This window comes from Aplidium turbinatum, chromosome 14, assembly GCF_918807975.1.
Source record: "Aplidium turbinatum chromosome 14, kaAplTurb1.1, whole genome shotgun sequence".
In the NCBI taxonomy this organism is placed as follows: domain Eukaryota; kingdom Metazoa; phylum Chordata; class Ascidiacea; order Aplousobranchia; family Polyclinidae; genus Aplidium; species Aplidium turbinatum.
This window is the reverse complement of record NC_137485.1, coordinates 12,918,389-12,936,735: the sequence shown is the minus strand read 5'-3', so window position 1 is coordinate 12,936,735 and position 18,347 is coordinate 12,918,389. Positions and strand designations below refer to the sequence as shown.

The window sequence follows — 18,347 nt, the reverse complement described above, 5'->3', positions numbered from 1 at the left end:
TGAAATCCGAAAAAAGAAAAGGTGTTTAATGGTCTTGGTCGCAGATATTGCCTGCATTAACGACGTCTCTTACCGCTATTATCACCTAGCTAACCTGACATCATTGTTTTATGCGACCGCTAAGGTTTGACATCGACTTTAACGATCATGGAATGTTACGTAATAATAAGAACGATTATATCCTACACGCAAAAATAAAAAAAATGATCTCTTTCTGTTTTGTCTCGTGAGCTTTGCATATTGCTCAACAAGTGCATAAAGTTTAGAATTGACAAGAAATCATTGAATTTGAAAATTAAGTTTGAATCACTGCAAATAAACGTATTCAAAACTTTCACTTAAGCCGACGCGATTTCACAATCCGTAATCTACGTCGACAATGATTTTTAGTGCGTTCATTTTGAAAATTGTTGAGCTGGAGACAACAGCTTGTCCCGTGTTAGTTGAACTTGTCTTTTTGAGGTGAAAATCACTTGCGAACATCTCGACCTTTACTCGAGTATAGCCTACTGTATTCAATAAAAGACTATAAAGACTTTCGATAAAAAACAGAAGAGAAAACACTTCGCCGTTGTCAACGCTTTGAAAGTAAGTAATTAGCGAAACGAGGTTAATAAAACTGATACCGGGTTTTCACTCTGCTTGAGATCATGATTTTTTGCGTTTTATTTCGATAACTTCACTGTCTTGATCGTTGTTGTTCACTCGCACGAAAAGGAAATGAATCGGCTTGTTTTCCAACAGTTCCAATTATGAGCTAACAATATCAAAATTTTTACGACTAGGCGTACTGCGTGCGTAAAACTAATCCTTTCAAGCAGCGGTTCTAATAAATTCGGTTTGCGACCTATTTGTCAATATAAACAAGACACTAAGCTTAATCAAAGACTATTTTAATTGAGTAAATATCATAGCGCTATGGTTATGACGTTATCACCTTTCTCGCCCCCCAAGGTTTTTTGAAAAGTCGGCGCCTATGGAAAGAAATTTGGCACGGTCGCAACACCTTCAGAAAAATTTAAGATATGAAGGAAAAATAAAACAAAGAAAATGTTACAAAAAAAATAAAATAAATCATGTTTATGTCTGTAAGTTAGCACTTTTGAATAGTTAAAATGATTAGTTTGGATCAACAAATGTGTGGCCTACAGCTTGGATTTAAAAGAAATTATCGGGTACCGTAGCCCAGTTATCCCAACCAGCAAAAATTTCCGTTTTTACATCGTTTTAACGTCGCTAAATGTTGAAATCGTGTAGAAAAGAGAACTTTGCTGACTAGGATACGTTGAAGCTGAGAAACATTCACAGAAGCCCTTCGAATTGTTCCAAGAACCCATTTAGCATAACATTTCATTTGTACATTGATTCAACGTCTGAATACATTATCTTAAAAATGCAATGTATCGTAGGGTTTCTGTGAATGTTTTTCAGTTTCAACGTATCCTAGTCAGCAAAGTTCTCTTTTCTACAGGATTTCAACGTTTAGCGACGTTAAAACGATAGGCCACACATTTGGTTAGCCTTTTCATTCTGTTACTACAATGGGTTCTCATTTGTTGATCCAAACTAATCATTTTAACTATTCAAAAGTACTAACTTATACACATAAGCATGATTTTTTTTGTAACATTTTCTTTTATTTTTCCTTCATATCTTAAATTTTTCTGAAGGTGTTGCGACCGTGCCAAATTTCTTTCAACTCAATAACTTACTTCGGTCACAAGCACGTTTTAACGTTCGCGTTTTGTCGCTTCTACCTTTTTCTACACCTTTGCTATGTCGACGTGTATTGTTTTTGATATGATGGTCAAAAATAAAAACAACTGAACTGACATGACGAATTTTAATTTATTATAATAGTTCAAACATTTTATTTTTATTCCTTTCTGCACGATTTCAACGTTTAGCGACGTTAAAACTATGTAAAAACGGCAATTGTAATTAGGCTACGGTACCCGATAATTTCCTTTTAAAAATTTCAAAAACTCGCCGAATAGGGCACTCGCCGAAAAAGGCTCTCGCCGAATAGGGAACTCGCCGAATCGGACTAGTCAAATCGGACTCGTCGAATCGGACTCGCCGAAACGGGCCATTCCGTCAAGAAAGTGAGCAAACCTGACGCATTCATAGAGATAACGCTAAGCTTCATTTGTACAGCCGAAAGGAAGGATGTTCACTGAATTTTTGTTTTGTTTAAAGATATTGATTTGTGCATACAAGTTTAAATTATAAAATGTGAGCCTTAAACCTGCGTTCTTACTCGACTTCCTGTGTCTGTGATGCACAACAAAACTCTGCCCCAACACTACTTAACGTTTACACATTTTAGTTGAGAAACCACAAGTTTTGTTGGCAAGGCGCAAGGCAGATGCCACTTTTGTTTTGTGTTAAAATCAGTTCAAGACAACTTCTCAGATAGCAAAACTCGTTATTTTTACAATGACGGATTTTTATTGTCTGAGTTGTCTCTGCGAGTACAACAGCTTGAAAATCAGTGATTTATGCATTGATTCAACGTCTGCAAAGTGCGGGTGTTAAACCAATGCCAACGCTGAATCCAACTGAAAAAAAAACTAATTTGCTCGCTGGGACAAATTCAGCAGGGGGACGGTTGTAGATCACCGCGTCATGTGTAGGTTTGTTATCTTCCATTGGGGTCTGATTACGTTAATGGGTTTCTACTTTCCAAAGTTCGCACCATGGAACAGCAGCACAGCACCATGTGTGACAATCGTTGCAGGTTTTTCAAAGATATTAAATTTCCTTCGAAAACGGCGAAACCATAAATGAAAGAACCCGTATTGTAAATTTTTTGAGATGACTGGCACTAGAAACGCAACAATTTTTTATGAAAAAATGTTAACTTTGCTGTAGAATTGCAACTGCGCAGGAACACATCTATTGTGAAATATACGTTTCAAAATTGACATCATTTTTGTAGCTATCTACTGTGAGTATATTACTTAAAAATAGAGGTTTAGACGGCCAGGTACTTTTTTTTGCCCTCCACTTTGAAAATTACGGATTTAAAGAATATCGCTGATTTATTTTCGTCAGTATTGAAAAAAAAGCTAGCAATGAAAATTATATTCAGCTGTCGGACAACTCGTATTTCAGCTAAAACGCATGCTTTCAACACCAAAAAGGCTTATAGAGTACGAGTTTGAAAAAAAAGCGCAGAAGTACAGATGTTTTGTGATACTAGAGTGTGTTTGTACTATGGCTATCATATCACCCATCTTCTGTTTTTGTTGCATTGATTTTCTGTTTTTGTTTCGTAATTTGAATGGTTCATTCAAGTCAAAAAGTATTTTTTTGGCCAAACATTGTTTGGCGTGCTAAGACATTGGTTTCTGCTTCAGAGCCATGGCAAACACAGTTGCGACTCTTGCTCAACCGTGTGTTCTTGAAACGGCTAGCCCAGCCAGTAAAAGCTTCCTTATCCACATCGCTGGACGTTGAAGCGATATAAAGACGGAAACTTTTGTAGCCGCGATGCTGTGTTGCTTATCAAGGCGACTGTGCATCAAACTATTATGAATTATTGATTACTAGATAGTTTCTCTTATTTGTAGCGTTTTATGTAGGATACCAAGTCAACCTGTTCACGTTTGATGCTCGAAGCAACTCAATCCATCTAAACTGCCAACTTGCTAACAAGCTTTTACCACAGTGCAACGTAACCTCTAATTAACATGTCAACAAATCATCGGGTCCTTGATACTTTTTAAATCATTAACTTTTGCACATCACCACAAGAATTGATACAATATCATTAAGCTGGGCCAATCACTGTTAGTAAATATCTTGTTATTTTGCCTTCGCTAACCTTCTGTAACCATTGCCTCTTTAATCCAAACAATCTGTTAATTTTTTATGCCAATCTTTTTAAGAAACTAAAGAGGAAATGGAAGCTTGCATGGCCAGCATTAAAGCTCACGCCAATAAAGTCCGCAACAAGTTAAAAGCAATAGAACAAACGATTGAAAATACCTCCGACAATTCATTGGTGTCTCCTGCTGAATGGAGAATACAAAAAACACAGGTATGCTCATTGCTCAATTGCTCAATGCTGTACACGAGTCATACTTGATTTTCAATTTCAGATTTAAGGCGTGGCGGCGGCGGCCATTACATTTGGTGTTGTTTGAAATAACTTAGTCAACGATAAACCTCAGTTGTAAAGTTGGCTTGTCAGCTGTCTTTACGTGTGACAGGTTAAAATCTCAACCAAGTTTAAATGAGGTTAATATGCCAATATACTGTCAGAGGCTCTCTCAAGATGAGATACAATTCGAGGACGAAAATAAATCACGCAGTAGGCTACCATCTAGCTACCTATTGAATCATTGTGAAAAGTCGGTTTTGCTAACTATATAAACTTGTTAATGCATAATGTATTCTGTGCCATGGCGGGTACGCGACTTGATGCCGCTGTCCGAATGACGCGAACTCGAATGACACGATCCCTAGGGCGCAAGGCATGAAACGCAAATCCAGAATGCCGCAATGCATGAATGACGCAAGACCTGAATGCCGCAATGCATGAATGATGTGAGATTTGATTATTTTGTACTAAAATTTATCGTTCATTTGAATACGGTAATAATTTCATTTGTCACGGTAGCAATTTCATCTTTGATTTTCTCCATAACAAAAATATACATTATTATCCCATGTTATACTACATGAAAAAAAAAAACAATTAGTTTTAGTAAAAAAAAATCAGGTCTCATAAAAAAAAATTTTTTTTTTGTTTGTATAAAAATGAAAATTGAGTTTGCTGCTTTGACAAATGTAATTACTACCGCATTCAAAAGAACAATTGATTTTAGAACGAAACAGTCCTTCATGCATTGCGGCATACAGGTCTTGCGTCATTCATGTCTGCGTCATTCGGGCCTTACGTCATTCGTGCTTTGCGGCCTAGAGATTGCGTCATTCGTGTTCGTGTGGTTATTTTGTGCGGTTATCAGTTACTCATGTGCTGTTATTACCGTACAAATATGGACTACATTTTAGCACTTGCGCTAGAAATCCGAAGAGCATCTGGCAACATTGATAATAGAGAAAGATTTGTTATTTTTAGAAGTGAAACTGGGAGTTTTACAGTGATTTGAGATTCAGTGATCACTACAGGACAAGTTTTTATAGACCTAAAAATAAAATTGACTTTAAAATTAAAAAATTGACTTCAAAATTAAAAAAAATTGACTTTAATGACCTAACGAAAATTTGACTGATTGAACCATTGTTTCCTGTGTTTTATATGTGAAAAAATGCTACATTAGGAAAAAAATTAAATCAACGAAAAAACATTGAAATCCTCAACAGAACATATTTAGTCTCATCTGGAGACCACATGAGGCAATTCACTCCACAATAAACATCATGTTCACCAAGAACAAGAGTTGAAATGTAACATAATGTTCAGTTTAGTAGGCCATAGCTCTCGTCTAGACCCTCTAAAAAAAAAAAAAGAGCCTCTAGGAAGGGCTGTGGGCAATTCTCCCTAGAGCAGCTTACTGTTGATAATCATGAGAGAAATCGAGCTATTGTCAAAGGGTCTGCTACTATTCGGTGAGTCCGATTCGGTGAGTTCCTAACCTCTAACCCCTAATCCCTAACCCTAAAACGGCAATGATAATTAGGCTACGGTACCCGATAATTTAAAAAAAAAATTGAAAAAATCCCACGTTAAGGGATCGGACTCACCGAATCGAACTCACCGAAACGGGCCATTCCGATTGTCAAAGTGTGCCACTGCACAATCGACTCAGTGTCTCACCATAGACATAGCTACATGCTCTTAAGCGTTGTCGAACTGGCGCTTAATTAACTTTCTTTTCTGTCAGTGTTCATTATCCTAGAAATGTCGTCATTGTTTTGCAGCGTTTTTAATTTTAAGACGCTAAACGAAACACAAATTGAAATCGATGAACAAAAATTTGTTGCATTATTAGTTTTTCTCAGCATTTAAAGGAAAACATTTGGACTGGACGTGTCAAAAATTGAAAAATTGACCAATCGATTAAAAATTGGATTTCTATTGACCTAACAAGTTAAGATTTTGAAACCTACTTCTTGTGTCTAGAACTCTTAGTTAATATCACTTCAATAAATTACTAAAAATACTTGACTTTATTGACCCTAGTGATCACACTTTGGCAATTTGAATTCTCAAAACTATCATTTCAAAATGATATAAAGCATATTTTGCATTGAGTTTAAAATCAAAATTGCATTGGCCTCCAGTCATTATTGTTGGTTGGCACGTTGACAAGGCCTGTGTTTATAGATCGCTAGGCTATGTTTTGTTCTATACAAGAAGAATAACACTCATATTTGAGAGCGATTGAACTGCTTGGCACTAATGCAAAGCTTCGGTTCGAACCGTAGATTCTGATGGCTCGACCTCTATTGAACATGACTGTATATTGTGCTAGGGCATTTGTATATTGGTTGTGGTGTATTGAACACTACCTTATGTTTCAGCATTCCACGTTAACGCGTAAGTTTATTGAAGTGATGACGGATTACAACGCGACGCAAAATGACTATCGTGATCGATGCAAAGCTAGAATCCAGCGCCAACTGGAAATAACTGGTCGGCAAGTGTCAGACAACGAGCTTGAAAACATGCTCGAAAACAGCAAAGATGGCAGTCCAGCTATATTCACCGGCGGGGTAGGTCTATTTTTTGCGTTAAAACTATGTTTTTTCAACAGTTTCTTGTTGTCGCTAAATTAGCAATCCAGCCATATCTATTCAGTTATAACACGAAACACTGTTGTTAAAATGACCCTTTTTAGATACGTTGTATTATACACTGTTATACATTATAATGTATAACTCTCGTAGGTGTGATTCTCAATCGGCCATTTAATGATCCCCTGAAGTTTTGTGGAAAGTTTTAAGGTTGTCCTTAAATTCATCGATTTTAGGAAAAATACTGTTCTTATTTGCTTAGAAATAATTTTTCAATTTTTTTTTCAAGGATGTTTTTGCAGATCAGCAGGCTTGACGATTATTTGCAAGCTTTCGTGACTTCCAACAACTTTACAGTGGGGGTACAGCTGATGATATTTTTGGGGTAAACGGCAACTTTGGGGGTCCACGTCTTTTAGGCGCTGACAGTTAGGCGCTGGTCTAATAGGCGCGCACACTGTGGCGTCTGGATATTTAGGTGCGGAGCACTAGGGCGCCCGTTCATTTAGGTGCTATTCCTAGTAAAGTCTGTAAATTGTATCAGCTTGGCAGGTAGGTAGGGGCGTCGGGCAATCCTTTTCACACAAAATATTATATTGAACAGGAAAATATATTGTTTTGTTAATGCGTGTGCGTTGTTGGTCATGGCTTCAGTGAGTGAAGTTGCTTAAACCGGCAATGCTTTTTCACACAAAATGTTATATTAAACAGAAAAATATATGGGTGAAGCTGCTTGAACCGAAAATGCTTTTCACACAAAATGTTATATTGAACAGAAAAATATGTTATGGCTTCCGTGAGTGAAGCTGCTTAAACCGGCAATGATTTTCACATAAAATGTTATATTGAACAGAAAAATATGTTGTTTTTTTAATGCGCGTGTTCAGCATTTATTTGTTGTTAGTCCAGGTTTGCGCCGGCAAAAGCTTTATCAATAAATTGTTCAAGTTTCCGAACATGTATGAGTTCACTTTTAGTTAGGTCAAATAATAACTAAACATCAGTAAAAAATGTACCATAGGCTGTACTCAAGAGGGCGGTAGGCTTGAGTGAAGAGTAACTTAGTTTTTCGTCAAAACCCGGACTGGGTTTAATAACGAGCGAAGTCTCACCATTATGCTTGCAACTTGTAGCCAAGGTGTAGCCTATATGCCCTGTAGAAATGTATTCATGTGAACAGTAGTAGAGCGTCTTACGCGTTCTCGTCACATGGCCAATCCATCCCGAACAGAAGTAATTTATATTTAATCTAAATTACCAGACATTTTTTACACAAATCTGTTGTATTTACGCGGTAAAAACATGTCATGTGATCGACGTAGACGCACAATCTTGACATCAAATGAAAGCATACACCTTCAGCTATCCGAAGATGCAAAGCTTTGCAATAAAATTTAAAACATTGTATGTACAACTAGCAACTTTCCAAACGGTATTTTTTCTAATTTCTAAAAAAATTAAAAATTGGCAGAAAAGTGTAGGCTACTTCATTATAATCTTTACTACCCAAGCATGATAAAATAATTTGAAAATATATGTAGTTTAATCGAATGCCAAAACAATTCTGCACATGAGAAAAAATTTACTTCGTTTCTGCGCGCAATGCTTTAGGAGGTACAGCAGAATGATTATGGAGAAATTTGGAAAATTTTAAGCAAAAAGTTTACGTAATTTAGCCTACAGTCTTTTTGATCGAGAAATTCCAAAGTAAGGGGTTGCCTAGCCAGTTTTGACTGCCAATTCTAATGAATGAAAGAAAAAAAAATCTACTGTGTCCCCATCTTTAAGAAGTCCTCATCCGATAACTGCACCGCCAAATTTTTTTTTTTTAATTAGTTAAAAAAGGACAGGCAAAGACTATGGATCTGCCATCATTTACATTATTTTTTTTGCTTGAAATAGGCTACCTTTTAACCTTGGACGTAGGGATACTTCCTTGGTCATCATGGCAAAAATCCCAAGACGTGTGTATACGTCCGTGGTCGCAAAAGAGTTAACTAAAAAGTGAACTCAATAATGTTCGGAAGCTTGAATAATTTATTGATAAAGCTTTAACCAACGCAAACTTGGACTAACAACAAATAAAACAATAATAAATCAATAAAACAACAATATATTTTTCTGCTCAATATAACATTTTGTGTGAAAAGCATTGCCGGTTTTAGCAGCTTCACTCACTGAAGCCATGATATAATTTTCTGGCAAGCTACCAAGCTGATACAATCTACAGACTTTATTAGGAATAGCACCTAAATGACCGGGCGCCACAGTGCTCCGCACCTAAATATCCAGACGCCACAGTGTGCGCGCCTATTAGACCAGCGCCTAACTGTCAGCGCCTAAAAGACTTGCTCCCAACTTTGGAGATATTGTAAGAATGTGCTACGGAGTTTTAGGAAAAAGAATCTTCAAGCGTTTTAAAAAGGTTTTGTCTGTCTCTTTCTTTACACTTCCACTCGTTAACTGTTCGTACGTTTGCAGATTATAATGAACACCCAGCAAACGAAACAAGCTTTGAATGACATTGAGGCACGCCACAACGACATTATCAAGCTAGAAACCAGCATCCGTGAACTGCACGACATGTTCATGGATATGGCTATGCTTGTAGAACAACAGGTACGGCTTTCGACGGTAGACTGAGACATTTAACCTACAAACTGAACAGCTAAGTTCGAGTTGTTTAGTGGTGGCCATAGAGCTAAATGTTTGTTGGCTTGCACAGTTTTTATTTAATCAAACAGTTTTAATGCGTATTTCTGATGGAAAATTGTAGCTGACACAAGAGTTCTGACAGGTGTAAAAACTCTTTTTTATTTCTTGCTTTTTGCTGAGCGCGGATCCCGAAGAGAATTGTTAATTGGGAAAAGCCCAGGTGATATTATTGATATAATAATTGTTCTTAATAATTTGTCGTGCAGTAATTGTACTCTTGTTTGGTAACACGATTGTTGATTGAAAGTTGAACCTATTTCACAGCTTTAGATATGACATTTCTATACATTTTTAATTCAATACACTCCTTCACTGCGCTGATTTGCATGTGCTGCTTGTCAATGTTGATGTCGTCTGTATCACCAAGCTGAAGTTGCTCGTTTTTGCATTGTTTAAATGCTGCCCGGCCTTGAAATGATGAAAACGACACCTTTTGTTGGCTTGGGTGCAGTTTTTATCCCACTATGGAAGTCTTTGCTGGTATTTAGTCAGCTATTGCTCTTCCATATTTGCTTTAAAATATTAAGTGCAAGTTTCGTCTTATCTCTCTCTACATTTTTCCTTAATGCTGGAATCAAGCCAGCAATGACATCGCCTCACTTGATTGGCATTTTCTTTTCGCTTGCCTAGAGTTTGTAATTGCTGTTGTTCAGAGAATATAGGATATATATATAGATTGAATCGGAGTCCGATACTTTTTCTCACAACACGACTTATAAATTAGTTTCGATTTCTCATTTTTTCTACTATCTTGCTGACGCAATATATATATCATTAAATCACAAACATGCTAGTCAGACAAATCAGTGTTTTTACATTGATTCAATATTCACAGACGTTAAAGCGATGTAAAAATGACTGTTCTTGCTAGATGAGATGTAAAACCAATCAACGAGACAGGATTTGACATTATTTTAGTTTAAGCAGCAAAAGTTGTTGTAAAAGAAATACGTGGAACGTTTATAGTTCTCTGAAATCTGATTTAATATTTTGTTTTTTCAGAATAAATAGGTATTCATAAATGTCACTTAAATTGTTATAAATATATTGTTATTGTTAAGTATATTGTTAATTGTTGAATATATAAATAAACATATTGTTGATTGGATGGTCTGAATGGCTACCGTGGAAGCTACACCGTTATGGTTAGCGAATCGCAACTGCTCGCTGTACTATTGAGTGCTCAGCCTTGTGCTGATAGCCGTGAAGGACGCCCCTTTCTTAACAAGAAATTGTTATTGATAAAGCAAAACTAAATTACGTTTTCACTATGTGTGAAAACCGAAATAATGGTCTTCTTTGCTTCAGCCTTACTCTTTCGACGTAGTTTGCATGTTGTACAATCTTTTTTCAATGTTGTCACTATTTTATTTGTTTCATGCAAATGCTTGGAGTAGAAAATGTGTTTCTCTGAGCTATACTACTATACATACCACTGAGCCAAAGGCGATTGAGTGGATGTAGAATGTATTATAGATGCTATAATATTGTCACATTTTATTTCTGGTTGTATTCTTTTCGAAGGCATGCCATGTAAAATGCTCCGGATCATGCTACACCCCAAAATACAAAAAAAAACATTTTGACGTTAAAACGATGCAAAAATTGCGCTTTTCTTTGGTCGAGCTGTAGTTGAAAGACCTCCAACGATCCGTCAGTGGCCACATTGTAGTCATTGTACACGTGACTAGTGATTTTGTTTTATCTTTACATCTGATGGAACTTGTTGGCGTTCCTATGCTCGCCTTTGCGATCTCATTTCCATCGCCTTGGAGCATTGGGTATGCTGTATATAAAATCAAACGTCTTGTTTTATTACTTTAAAATTTTTATGTTTCAGGGGGAAATGGTCAATCAAATTGAATATAACGTCGCGAATGCGAGTAGTTACATCGGCAAGGCGGTCGAAGACACGGGGGGTGCGCTTGGTTATCAAAAAAAAGCAAGAAAGGTAACTGTGTCGCATTCATTCCGTTTCTCTTTAACCGTCACGCCCCATAGCAGGGACTGATACCTGTTTTATAAAGTTTTGTTTTATCATCCCGAAAGGGAGAGATCATCGACAGAATAGAATATGACGTTGAGCACTCGGTGGACTACGTAGAAAGGGCAGTTTCAGACACCAAGAAAGCTGTCAAATACCAAAGCCAAGCCAGAAGGGTGAGAAAAGCATGAGAGATGTGCTGTTGTGGTGAGATGTTGTCTTGACACCTTCACGTTAAATTGCTCTTTGTTGAATGTGACCGACAGACTGAACTGACACACAAAGTGTTTTGTATGCTTGATATGCACGTAGATAGTCTTGTGCATGGTTGTGTGACTGGTGAGTGTGTCTACTGCACTTCATGTTTCATTATTGATCGTACGCTGGGAGCGTCAAACGGTTTTAAACAAAGATACACATTGGGATTCGAATCAAATGGTTAGGTGTTAATTCCATGTCCGACATTGTTTGCTTTGTACGAAATATATTTCTTATTGCTCATGCTGTTGATTAGTCTGTCCGCTACAGCAAACCTTGTCATAACAGGGTAGATCTCTTTGCCCATTGAAATACTTATGCCATCACAACAATACTTAATACTTGTACCGATACGTAATGTCACGTTGACGGTATAATCTCAACGTCGTCGAACGTAGTTCCGCGTCGACTAACATCGAAACACGGTATTTTAACGCAACTGTAACCTCCCAGTTCTCATTGTTTATGATTACGGACTATTCCTATGAACGCTCACGGTTGTTCGTTGGAAATGCCTACACTTTTCGTGCTATTCACATTCCAACGCAGAGTTCTTTACACAATGCTTTTTCACGCCATCCATCAGATAATTTACTGAGATACTGTACCTACAGCACAACGGCTGAAATAATCATTATAGTGGGGTTCCATGCCTGTGTATTTTTTCAATTTCATTTCAACTTGATGCAAAAGTTTTGTTCTTAGTACCAACTTGAAGGTAAAGGCCTATGGAACAATTCTGGTTCGAGTGTCAAGCTGTCAGATGAAAAAAAAATGGTCGCCAAAATCCAAGATGGCTGCCAATTTGCAGATTTTTTCACATTATGCCTCGTAACTTTTATATTATTGATCCTAGAATGGTGGTTTTGATCTCGAAACCTAGGTTTGTATGTATGAGCAATTCAGTTAAAATAAAATAAACACGATTGGAGCAATATGTTTTCTTATATTGAGTTAACTTCCAAATAAATGTGCAACAATCTTGTTGTTAGTTCTGCGTTAGAAGTACGAATGACTGCGAAATAGCGAAGCAATGCAGAGCAGACCAGACAGTTAGTCGAAGGCACGCAAGAATGCAAAATGTGTATCACCACATCAATACAGATTCGGCTAGTATAGTTCAGGGCAGTTAGGGCAAAACTGTCCTCACCAAAAAGATGTTTGGCACTCGAATAACTCATAACATTAGCACATAGCCACATAATTCGAAAACTGGCCGGCTGCGTTCAAAAGGTTGCCGACCCCTGGTTTAGGGTCATAAAGCAAACTCAATCATAACAAAAGGCTTGCAAAATTGCTCGAAAAACTATTCGAAGCAATACATTCAATAAGAAAATGGCTAACAAATTAACGAAGGCCCATGTATTGTAATAATTGTATAATGTATATTTTATATAGACTACATGTTAATATTGAAAATTGTTCAGTAGTCTAGCTATTTCTTGCATGTGCACTTGCACTGACGTGTGCATTTTAACTTAGTCTTTACGCATTTGCACCAAGAGCAGGTAATTGTGCAAGTGCACTTCACATTTAGATGGAACACATCGTGGTCCAAATGGGAAGCAGCTGCCGTCCTCTTCCTTCCACCCATGGTCAATTGGGTTGATGACAGGCATCATGGACATGTGGGCTGTTGCATAGATGCTTGCTTGGAAGACACTTCTTTTTAGATGTTGATCCAAACCATCACTAGTTGGGGGAATTCTCTCCACGTCCCTAGTTGTCTGTGAGAATACCTTCATTCGGACGAGGTCAACATCATTGACCTCATTACAAGATTCATTTGAGTACAGTCTACAGACAAAGTTTTTTGCCACTTCCTTCAACCTTGGGGATGTTTGGAATGGAGTGTCGGCAATAGTTGCAAATTGCTTCATAAGGGATGGAACTTCGTGCATCAACGTGCAGCAGGATCGCTTACCCTTGAACTTGAAAGAAGAAGTGTTGTCTGATCTCAGTGAAAGCATGGAAAAGGGCCATGGTTTTGCATATTGTCGTGCCTAAGTTTATGGCAATAGTATTCAGGGAGATCATTAGGTTCTCTTTCCCGCTTTGAATGAGATTCAAATTTTTGCTGCCGGGTTCAGGAGCCTTTATGTGATTCTCAGAAGGATTACAACAACATCTGTATCTCCAGTATACACCATCCCAATTGACGAAGATTGGAGGACGTGGAGGAGATGTACTAAGACACACGTGCCATGTTAGCTTCCTCATGGTTGCATTGATTTATTGGTGGACCGTCCCCAACATGGTGGACTTGATCACCTGCAGTGATGTAGACATTCTTGTCATTAGGGAACTCTTCTTCTGTTATCGACAGGAATACAGTTCCTTTTTGTTATCAACATTTGCAAGAGAACTTCTGCTATTTTCCTGGGATTTTGGCAGTATCAGATACGCGCTGTCGGATGCCTGTCCCTCGTTTTTCCCTTGTGCCTTTTGTGATCGTCAGTGCACGATACTGGTCCCAGACAGTGTCTACTCTTGTCAATCGGTTCAAGTCATGACGAACTCTTGCGCAAAATACCTTGTCGAAGTGTGAATCAAAGGTCTTGCTTTGGACAGTTGTACCAGGAAGTGAGTGTATCAGCACTCCACCGTCAATAATAATGAAGTCATAAACATCTGGCGCAAGTAACTCCACGTCGACAGACATTGCGCTACTTGCACTGGCTTCCGTGCTATATAACCTACCAGAAAATCTGACTTATTACAAGAGTTGAGGGACCCTTCAGAAGACAACGCAGGTGGGTATGGGGAAGATTTGTGATGAAAAGTTCTCCAAGTTCCCCCTGCGGCTGTCTAATACAAGAAAAGCTTGCCTGAAAAGCTATGTGTGACATTTGAAGTGCTGCATTTTCGGCTTAATTGTTGACTTTTTGTGTTTTCTTCTCGTGAAAGAACACTAAGTTGTTGCGCTTGATCGGCGCTATAAAAGATGTGTCATTGGACTCAAGCACACTCTGTCTGAAGTTTTGTACTGCTCTTGTTCCAGAGACTCGACTTTATGGACAGATACAGCAGCAACCGCCGACTCACAGATCTTGTTAACTAATGTACCGGTAACCATGTCTCCACTGAACTCAAAAGGGTTCCCACTGCTCAGCAGCACCTCCATCATGTCTTTATCATGGCGTAGAAATCGGTGCTGAGATGCACATCCTTCCTCATGATGAGGGAGTTCTTCTTCATCATCGTGAGCATTTACACCACTGAACTCCTCAATGACACGGCTGATTTCTGGGCCAGTTAATATCCAGCGTTCCAACATGTCACGATTCTCAGTGAGACCAATAATGGCACCAACTCCTTTCACCCTTTTGTTGGCTTGCTCGTGTGCTTGATCGATAGGTAAGGATGAGAAACAGTGATTGCTTTGAGTTATTGTCCAGTGTCCTATATTAAATTCTTTCCGGATGCTATGTGGAAGACCTTCCAGGTCTCGAATGAAGATTGGAATCCACCTTGCGTAATTGTGGTGGTCTAGAGCAGTGCTCCGCAACCTTTATTTACTCACGGCACACTTAAAAACTCTTTAAAACTCTGCGGCACAATTCGGCCGACACATTTTCAAAATGTAAAAAAAAATGTTTCAATGAGCACAGTCGCTGTATGTTCAGCTCAGTATTTGAAAGAACAACTCGAAGTTCACCATCAATTTCTTGCCGGATCTTCTATCGTTTTTGATCAATACCAAAGTAGAAAAAAAACTGGAGCAGAATTTTAATTTGCAGCCTGCGAAATTTGCTTATATTCTTCTTCAATACAAATCCAAAACTCATCAAGTGGAACATCGCTGAATTTTAATCTCAAAGTTCTGTCATTTCGTAGTTCAAGAAAGTTTTCTCTAACAGGCAAAGTCAAGTCTTGCGTTGATATTTCAGCATTACCGCTAAAGGATTTCGGATCCATTCGTATGTTCCGTGTTAATTGTGAAAAAGTAATGGTCATATCATATTTCTCATGTAACAAAGTTAAGTGCTCTTTGGCCAAATCAAACACCAATTCTTTATCAATACTATTTAGGTTGCTTTTGGGAAACGTTTTCAGGGATCCTCTTCTTAACTCGTTTTTCCAGAGTACTATTTCCTCTTTAAATCCTGTTATATTGTCAGAACATGTCAGTACGTTTTCACCTTTGCCTTGCATGTAATATTGAGTTCATTCAAATGTTCAAATATGTCGGCCATGCATGCAAGTTTGGCAATTCAATGATTAATTATCTTCAAGATGTTTATACTAATCATGGTTGTTCTGATTTAATAAAAATTAACTTATTTCATGCCGTAGCTCGAAAAGTCTTGCAAGATCTTTTCTCCGAGAAAGCCAACGCACAGAAGTGTAAAATAGCAGTGATTGATCTTCTGACCCATTTCTTCACATAGCAATGAAAAAATTCTTGAATTCAAAGCTCTTGCTTTAATAAAGTTAACAATTTGGATATAGTCGTTCATTGTTTCTATCATCTCTGTTGGCAAATTCTTGATCATCAAGGCTTCCCTTATAAGCAACACTGCGTAAGTTGAATTGCTGGATTTTGACGTTTTACCCATGCATCAAGACCTTTTTCTTCGCCCACCATTGCTGAAGCACCATCTGTGCAAACGTTGATTCAGTTATTCCAATGGATACCGTGGGTTATGAAAAACTCGTTGGTCTCTCTAAAAATTTCCTGGCCAGTCGTTCGTTCTGGAAGTTCTTTGCAAAATAAATACTCATCTGTTATAGATATAGAGTCGCCATTGACAAACCGTACTACACTTAACAGCTGTGCTTTTAATATTACGAAAATATTACGAAATTTTTTTTTAAACACTGCTGACCGACAATTCGAAATGACCTAGTCTGACTTCTAAAAACACACTAACCACGTTAACCAGCCTTTTTTTAAACTAGTGCAGCCTTCCCATTGCGAAAACTTTAGTTGCGAGGCAAAAACATCATAAATGCACTGTGGGAAGTCTAACTAGAGTTTGAGTTGTCTTGCAGTGGTAAAGCGTGAATTTTTAAAACATAAAAACTCCTTTCTTTTCAAAAAGTATATTCTGATGATAGTTATCCCGCGGCACGCCTAGTATCGCCTCGCGGCACAGTGGTGTGCCGGGCACACCGGTTGCAGAGCACTGGTCTAGAGCAAAGAACAGAGGCGCAAGCTTCTGCAGGGTATGAACCATGAGTTCTAGCTTCCTCTCCCGATGTGTCCCGATGAACATGAATATGGTCTGTTGGTACTTGTGTATGAGTAGCCAGAATTTGAACGTTTGGACTCTGTTGGGAAGCTACAATGACCTAATCTTCAAGAGCCATCTCGGTTCCACTGTCTTCGTACGCTCGTTTTAGAAGGCTGTTAAGTACCACAACAGTGACTTGATGGGCATATCTTGTTCTCATTACATTGGATGCTTTCAGAAAAGCTGTGGCTACTGCTTCTGCTTTTACTAGCCCAAAATTTTTCAGGGTTTTAGGCCATCCAGACACACGCAGAAGATCTCTCATGATGCTCCACAAATCCATCTCAATGTGGAACCCACCTAACATAACCACAATCTTGTCTTCCCCAAAAATGTCAGAGAAGGTCCACTGCATTTTTTTGGCGATGTCATAGACAGGGTTGGAAGTAACGACTAGTTGTCACTATTCGATAGCGTTATTCGTTGCTTTCTGAATATCGAATGCTCATACCCATTCCTTTTAAAAATAAATATCGAATGAACGTTATTCACTGCTTTTTTATGCAAGCAACGAAATCATTATTCGTTTTTCACTAATCGATATTTAGGAGAACTGCTGAATCATTTTTTGTTGTTCACTTACTTTGTCGTCAAAACGAATTTTCGAGATTTAGTTTTCGGATTACTATCCGACCTAGTCCCCTTCCGGTTTTCGAACTTTAAAGGTTTAGGAAAAGTTTGCAGCAACACAGTTCAGAAAAACCATGCCAGAGTCATTAACAGTGTTGCCAACCTTGCGGTGTTCCCACAAGTTTGGGCTTGTTTTTGTTTTCAAGTTTGCGTATTTTTTTTGAGTTTGTGGGTTGCTTGTTTTTTGGCCAGTCAAACTTTTTTTAACTTGTTTTTGACACTGGAATTGCGAGGTTTTTATTGTAGTCAACATTGTATCCTTTCTTTTCAAAATAATTATTGCTTGGAATGGCGTAAACAAATGTCATTCTTGAAACAAACGTGATGTATGGACTGCAAAGGTTATATTGAAAATTGAACTGCTAAACTGCGTGCTTTATGCTAATTGGTATTGGTTGCAAATTATTGGGCTTGTTTTTGTGTTGATATGCCTGTTTTAGGCTTGTATTTTAGATTCACTTGTTTGTTTAAAAAAAAAATCTGGCATCACTGGTCATTAAATACGCAAATGCAATATTTTTAGTAATTGCTATTCATTGCTTTTTTTAAGTATCGATAGCGGAGAGTCGTTGCTTTTTTGGGCACTATCGAATAGTGAAATAGTCATTGCTTTTTGACTAACGACTTCCAACCCTGGTCATAGAGTAGTTGATTCACTACCAACACAGGGACTTGGTGTGGGTTGAGGTGCTCAGTTGTCTTTTTCACCAGTTCCATTCCATGTCGAATCATTTCTGGAGTGGCAGCTTTTTCGTGGAAAAGTGGCAAGAGGGCTTTAATGCATTTTTCCGGTTGTCCAACAGAATCTGATCGAG

The 18,347-nt window shown here is 38.0% G+C and overlaps 1 protein-coding gene across 2 annotated transcripts in view; it reads left to right on the top strand.

The window, feature by feature from the left end:
* Positions 1 to 18,347, top strand: part of LOC145783270 (syntaxin-1B-like) — a 57,930-nt gene that overhangs the window by 23,746 nt on the left and 15,837 nt on the right. Inside the window, exons 4-7 of one of the 2 annotated variants that reach the window (XM_082595095.1) lie at positions 3,894 to 4,045; positions 6,496 to 6,687; positions 9,190 to 9,327; positions 11,473 to 11,583. In XM_082595095.1, the coding sequence (XP_082451221.1) occupies positions 3,894 to 4,045; positions 6,496 to 6,687; positions 9,190 to 9,327; positions 11,473 to 11,583 (593 nt within the window). Of the gene's footprint in view, positions 1 to 3,893; positions 4,046 to 6,495; positions 6,688 to 9,189; positions 9,328 to 11,263; positions 11,375 to 11,472; positions 11,584 to 18,347 lie in introns of both variants that reach the window. The other variant, XM_082595096.1, reaches the window with a different exon arrangement.